Source organism: Salmo salar, chromosome 09, assembly GCF_965601325.2.
Source record: "Salmo salar chromosome 09, fSalSal1, whole genome shotgun sequence".
NCBI classification, from domain to species: Eukaryota; Metazoa; Chordata; class Actinopteri; order Salmoniformes; family Salmonidae; genus Salmo; species Salmo salar.
In genome coordinates this window covers 9,863,768-9,871,337 of record NC_138299.1, presented here as the reverse complement: position 1 = coordinate 9,871,337, position 7,570 = coordinate 9,863,768, and the positions used below count along the sequence as shown (strand labels likewise).

The 7,570-nt window shown below is 41.4% G+C and overlaps 1 protein-coding gene across 1 annotated transcript; it reads left to right on the top strand.

Annotated features, from left to right (window-relative positions):
• The first annotated feature begins 1,614 nt into the window (after nt 1-1,614).
• On the top strand, nt 1,615-3,926 carry LOC106610703 (5-hydroxytryptamine receptor 1D-like). The gene has a single exon (XM_014210200.3). The coding sequence runs from the start codon at nt 2,570-2,572 to the stop codon at nt 3,743-3,745; it is 1,176 nt and encodes a 391-aa protein (XP_014065675.3). The 5' UTR covers nt 1,615-2,569; the 3' UTR covers nt 3,746-3,926.
• The last annotated feature ends 3,644 nt before the right edge of the window (nt 3,927-7,570 follow it).

Genomic DNA, 7,570 nt, shown 5'->3' with positions numbered 1-7,570 from the left:
TCATGTAACAGACACATCTAAACATCAACTGTTTAGAGGAGACTGTGTGAATCAGGTCTTCATGGTTGAATTGCTGCAAAGAAACCACTACTAAAGGACACCATTAATAAGAAGAGACTTGCTTGAGCCAAGAAACACAAGCAGTGGATATCTGTCCTTTGGTCTGATGAGTCCAAATTAGATTTTTGGTTCCAACCTCCGTGTCTTTGTGAGACGCAGAGTAGGTGAATGGATGATCTCCGCATGTGTAGTTCCCACCGTGAAGCATGGAGGAGGAGGTGTGATGGTGTGGGGGTGCTTTTCTGGTGACACTATGATTTATTTAGAATTCAAGGCACACTTAACTGGCATGGTTACCACAGCATTCTGCAGCGATACGCCATCCCACCTGGTTTCCACAGTGGGACTATCATTTGTTTTTCAACAGGCCAATGACCCCAAACACACCTCCAGGCTGTGTAAGGGCTATTTGACCAAGGAGAGTGATTCAGTGCTGCATCAGATGACCTGGCCTCCACAATCACCTGACCTCAACCCAATTGAGATGGTTTGGGATGAGTTTGACCGCAGAGTGAAGGAAAAGCAGCCAACAAGTGCTCAGCATATGGGGGAACTCCTTCAAGACTGTTGGAAAAGCAATACTCATGAAGCTGGTTGAGAGAATGCCACGAGTGTGCAAAGCTATCATCAAGGCAAAGGGTGGCTACTTTGAAGAATCTCAAATTTTAAATATTTTGATTTGTTTAACACTTTTTTGGTTACTACAGGATTCCATTTGTTATTTCATAGTTTTGATGTAGAAAATAGTAAAAATAAAATAAAATCACTTGAATGAATAGGTGTGTCCAAACGTTTGACTGGTACTGTATGTGTTTAATATACTATCTATATGAGAAAATGTTTGATCACAGAATATTCCATAGAATTCCAGAAAATAAAACAGCTCTAACTCATTCACTGTAAAGGGTATTACTATTCTGATTTCAGATGATCAATCCTACAACATAAAGAAGATTCAACATGCTCTAAGTTTTTTCTTCATCTTCATTAAGAAGTTGTGTAAAAGGCAGTTTGGGGAAAAAAACGGATTTTTGTTTAAGATTCAGTACACATTTTCACAGGTGTTCTTCCTGACTGATTACCATTTGATTGATGTCGTGCTATTGTATGTTATATCATTTGAAAGGGCTGTTTCTCAGCTTTCAAAATATGTATCATGTTTTCAGATATGGTTTGACACCAGAAAATATTGCTCATTAATGCATGCAGAGGTTATGGTCTGAGTAAATTCTGGAATTCCAAAACTCTTCTTTTGGCGATACAATGCCAATATGGTGATTTACAGTTGCAGTTAGCTGGTGTTCTAAAGCCTAGAGTTTCCATTCCTCTTTAATATTGTATTATCAATCTTGCATGTATGTAATGGCTGAACATAAGGGTTCAGGTAGAAATATGCCTCATAGCATGAGATGCCAGAGGTCTAGCTCACATATTGTTCATTCTTAGGTGCATGCAGGATATTTTATGGAGGTGGGATTGTTGGCGGTTTGAAATGGTGACTCGTATGTACTTCTAATGCACACTTTCTTTCTCTATCTTTCCCATTCTAAGGTTGTCATGCTTCAATTGAAGCTTGGGCCTTTCGGGTAGCAAAACCAGAACAAAAGCTGTGCAGTACTATTACTTCCCACCTGGACATCACACCTGAATGCTTAACTGACCAACAAAGCTTTGACAGGAAAACAGTGCACACATCAAAAATCTATATTAGCACATGCTGTGCTTCATCCAACTGGGAATCTGCAAATGCCTTGTTCTTTATCGCATTGAGTGGTGAATTTCTACATATGGAATGAAGAAGTGAAGCAGACTTTTCCTCCCTTGATGTGGATCATGTTAACATTCTAGTTAACCCTCAATATCAACAAGACTGGACCGCCCAGGCTTTGGAGCTGAGCGTAAAATTAAATTAACCCTGGTTCAGCTTAAAATGAGGACAGAGTGAGCCAACCATAATCTTTCGGTGTAGATTTTACCCACTGAGGGTTATTGAAACAGGAGGAGACCATGAAAGCAGCAGTTGATAGGAAGTCAGGGTCTGAGGTGTGCTCGGCCTGGCTGGAGTGGAGATAAGAGCTTGGGCGAGAGAGAAAACAGAGTTTGATGAGACGACTAGAATACAAATCAGTGTCTACTGTTCTTCAGCCAGACTGCTGAATCAAACCAATATTAGTGTGTCTGCTGGACAGTGATTCAGCAACTATAATAGCTTTATTGGTTGTGCATTGAAATGGTATGAGCGTAATCAAAAGCTCTAATATGAAACTAAATAGCAATCACCTTTTTGTAAATCTCAATTTTTGAGATTTTGTCTCAGAACCCAGTGTGTCTCCAAGACTGAAATTATGGATAAAGGATCCATCAGGTCCCATGGATACGTGTGACAACCAACAGTGACACCCATCAATGCAGCCCTCGCACCATGACAAAGGAAAGCATAGGCCCTGATTTGATTGTGGTGATGTGGCTCATCTAGACCTTGAACAAAGGTTTAAAGGGGAAAGGCAAGATGGATCAGGATAATAGCTCCGTTGATCCGTTCTTCACCAACGCCATGGAGAGCTCTGAACCCACAGAGGCACTATGGGACAAAGCCACTCTCCTGGGGCTCCAGATCTTCCTGTCAGCCATCCTGGCAATCGTCACCCTGGCCACCGTGCTGTCCAATGCCTTTGTCATCGCCACCATATTCCTGACTCGGAAGCTACACACGCCAGCCAACTTTCTGATTGGCTCGCTGGCTGTGACAGACCTGCTGGTGTCCATCCTGGTCATGCCTATCAGCATCTTGTACACAGTGAGTAAGACCTGGGCCCTGGGGCAGATTGTCTGCGACATCTGGCTGTCATCGGACATCACCTTCTGCACTGCCTCCATCCTGCACCTGTGCGTCATCGCACTGGACCGCTACTGGGCCATCACTGACGCCCTGGAGTATTCCAAGCGCCGGACAATGCGTCGAGCGGGCCTGATGATAACGGTGGTATGGGTGATCTCCATCTCCATCTCCATGCCGCCGCTCTTCTGGAGGCAGGCCAAGGCCAACGAGGTGGTGATGGAGTGCATGGTGAACACGGATCAGATATCCTACACGCTCTACTCCACCTTCGGGGCGTTCTATGTTCCCACCGTGTTGCTGATCATCCTCTACGGCCGGATCTACATGGCAGCCCGCTCACGCATCTTTAAGACACCAGTGTCATGCGGCAAGCGTTTCACCACGGCCCAGCTCATCCAGACATCGGCCGGCTCCTCCCTTTGCTCCATCAACTCCACCTCCAACCAAGAGGGCCACCTGCACCCCGGAGGGGGAGGCAACACGGGAGGAGTGGCAGTTTACGGAGGTGGAGGAAGCGGTGGGTCGCCTCTCTTCAATAACTGCGTGACGGTGAAGCTGGCTGACAGTGTGCTGGAGAGGAAACGTCTGTGCATCGCCCGGGAGAAGAAGGCCACCAAGACGCTAGGCATTATCCTGGGAGCCTTCATCGTGTGTTGGCTACCCTTTTTCGTGGGCACCCTGATACTGGCCATCTGCAAAGAATGCTGGTTCCACCCAGTGCTCTTCGACGTGTTCACCTGGCTTGGCTACCTAAACTCGCTCATCAATCCTGTTATCTACACTGCCTTCAATGACGAGTTCAAACTGGCCTTCCACAAACTCATCAAGTTCAAGAGATGCTACTAAGGGAATGCGAGTATTGTACATAGAAAATGTATCATAACCCAGCGTTTCCCCAAACGTGGGGTCTCCTGATTTGAAAATGGGGTTGCGAGAGAAACATAATTGTGCTTGGTTCATAAAACCGGGGTTACGTCAGTTGTAATAAACAGAGCAGTTTCTGTTTTCTTCTTACAAATGTGGTTCTTTTTTTTGTGTGTGTGTGTGTGTGGGGGGGGGGGGGGGGGGGGTGGTGTATAAACTACAAAATATTATGATCCCATCACTGAAAGATAAAACTCAGGAACATGTATGCGTTTTCTGTTTCCCTCTACAATGCCCACAAGCCTCATTAGAACAGAGTGGACAAAACCAGGTACGAAATCAGACTGGGGAGAAAAGAACATTTGCTAGTTTTCCATCCAATTTGTAACAGATTTTCATGCGAATATTCTCAAATCTGCCTAAAACAATATACGCCATCAAACTGAATTGTTGAGGATAAAATGCTGTGCATGATGACGTAGTGCACATAAAAGTAACTTTTGCCGTTCAATTCCCATGTACCGAATTAAAATACAAGTTAAATGGGTTTCCATCACATTTTCAACTCAACTGATGGTTTTGCGTTATATTGCAAATGTGCCCACTCTGGTCTTGGCACATGCGCTGTAGCCAACAGTTCACAGATACAGTGCAGGTAGGTTACCTACATTGAGATTATTATGGATAAGGGCGAGATATGTATGAATGACATTTTATTTTCATGTGAAATCACCAATTGGCAACCCATCCCGTATGGGATTAATTGACACAAACAAATAGTGAATTATTTTAATATGGTAATTAAATGAGAATTCTTATTCCGGTGTTCTCTGCATTGCACATCACATACAGAGTGAAAAAAAAGGTACAAATCATTACATAAGTAGCCTAAATAAGGTTGTATTTGTCAAACGGAAGCCAAACATCGATCATCATGTTACCAGGATAAGACCTTCGATATTTATTGAAAAGGAGCATCAAACTCATCACCTTGCACATTCACCTCCCTGTGAAGTTCATCATAATTTATTTAACCTTGTTTAATAAACTGCATGATTTCCCGAGTCATAGTGGGAGGACCACACAACAGAGTGATGGTTATTACAGTATATCAATAGTTGCACATAAAGGCGTTTCCAACGCCATTTCTCATAATTAATTTTACCGACACAAAAATATCCCATCATGTCTAATGAACAAATTGTCTGTCGGCATTTATAAAATTGTATAGGCAATTAATTCATGTTTCCTTCTGCCCGTTTAGATTTTTTTCATGCATTAGTTAATTAATCTGCATGAAATGGTTGGATGAACACGTGGTTATTGAACTTCTTCTCTACACAGAAGATCATACAAAACTGTTGCCTGATGATCTTCTGAACTTCCCAATACCTTTCTGATGCATTTCAGTCACTTCAAACCATACTTCCTTCAGCATGAAATACTGTCAAAAGTACTGTCAGACTGATTTGTAATAGACTGTCATATACCCAATTAAAAAAGTAAACATTGGCCGTTGATTTCATCACTTTTTTTACAGGATGGGGTCACGGATAAATGTGGATATCGAAATGGGTTGTGGCCAAGAAAAGATTGGGAACCCTATTCTCTCGCCATTCTTAGTAAATACCGGTATGGGAATATATGGTCTATTCATATAAATGCTGTATTGTGGCATTTGTTCATGTTGTAAACATGCTCATTGTGTTTGGTCTCTGTACATTTGTTGTACATTGGAACTTAATTGACATGCTTATGAAGTGCCGTACATCTTTCAGATATTTCCTTACTAGAAATGTATGCATGCATGAAAATAAAAAAAGGGAATAAAATATTCCAAGGACTATGAAACTCATTATAAATGAGGGTTTGGGTTGGGATATTACAGACCCCAAAGGAACAGACTTATCATACAGGTTTGAGACAAATGAAGGAGTCTCTAAAGTATAAGAACTGGTCCTTCTTTGGATGAAAGACATAAGGTAATTAATCCATGGATTATAATTGAGCAGTGGATTATAAAACCCCCTTGGACTGGAAAAGACATGGCAAATTGTTACAGAAGTGTCACATACAGAGGCGGATCTTCCTTAACACGTCCGTGGTACAGTACAACAGAGAAATACGTATATAAAGATTCAGTCTTACTGTGTCTCTATGTGGCTGCATTTGTTTATGTGTGGAGGAGTTGTCACCTTGCTCTAGGTGTAATGATGCGTGGGGAGGGGGGAGCTGCAGTGAATTAAATGTGGACATATTTTTCACCAGTGTGGCGTCAGCTTATTGTATCCAACTGATTAAACTTTAAACATTATCCACATTCGAGGAGCCTGACTTCTCTATGTAGGAGACAGCATTTACCTTTGGATTGAACCTAAAAATGAATTATGTCCTGTTCCCTGGCAACAAATGAATCTGCATAAGCTACTGTAAACCCACTGGGCACACAGTGGTTGAGTCAACATTGAAACAATGTCATTTGTCAGCCGATTGTGAGAGGGAATCTATGTGGGAAAAAGTCAATTACTGTTTTCATATAATTTTTAACCAGCCTGGTAAACATTGAAATTAAGTTAAAACTTAAATGTATAATGACTTCAAGTAACAGATTGTTACATCAAAATAATTTCAACAATCAGCAGAACTATGCATATGTTGAAATTGTGTTAAATCCCACGTAGAAATGTTTAAAATATTTTTCATCCTATAGTCAATATCTATTGGGTGGTTGAAATTATGTAGAATTGTATATTTGACCTTTTATTTTACCTTCTTTCAATGTTGATATGCAAATGATATGTTTGAATCAGTGAAATTGTTTCAATGTTATGCCATGAACCTAAATAGAGAGGTACAGTATATTGAAATAAAATGTGATGCCACAGTTCAATGGTTACTGCCTGTGACTCCTATTGGTATAGGAGGGGTAATGCGCTTCAATGAGAACAAGTCTACCATCCAGATGCCTACCTCTACACTGAGTGGAGACAGACTGACCAGCTGAAAGCTATGATCCCTTATTGATGTCACTTAAGTCATTGTAGATGTAGAAGAGGAGACAAGTTAAATAAGGATTTTTAAGCCTTGAGACATGGATTATGTATATGTGCCATTGAGAGGGTGAATGGGCAAGACAAAAGATTGAAGTGCCTTTGAGTGTGTCAAAAACTGTAACGCTGCTGGATTTTTCACACTCCAGTGTGTATCAAGAATGGTCCACCACCCAAAGGACATCCAGCAAACTTGACACAACTGTAGGAAGCATTGGAGTCAAAATAAGCCAGCATTGCTGTGGAACACTTTCGACACCGTGTAGAGTCCATGCCCTGACGAATTGAGGCAAAAGGGCAATATTAGATTTGGTATTTTATTAGGATCCCAATTAGCTGTTGCAAAAGCAGCAGCTACTCTTCCTGGGGTCCACACCAAACATAATACAGAATATCATTAGACAAATACAGCTCAAGGACAGAACTACATACATTTAAAAAAAAGGCACACGTAGCCTACATATCAATACATACACACAAACTATCTAGGTCAAATAGGGGAGAGGCGTTGTGCCACGAGGTGTTGCTTTATCTGTTTTTTGAAACCAGGTTTGCTGTTTATTTGAGCAATATGAGATGGAAGGAAGTTCCATGCAAAATGGCTCTATATAATACTGTACATTTTCTTGAAATTCTAGATTTGGGGACTATCAAAATATGGTTGAATCATCAGCATACATGGACACACATGCTTTGTTTAATGCCAGTGGCAAGTCATTGGTAAAAATAGAAAAGAGTAGAGGGCCTAGAGAGCTGC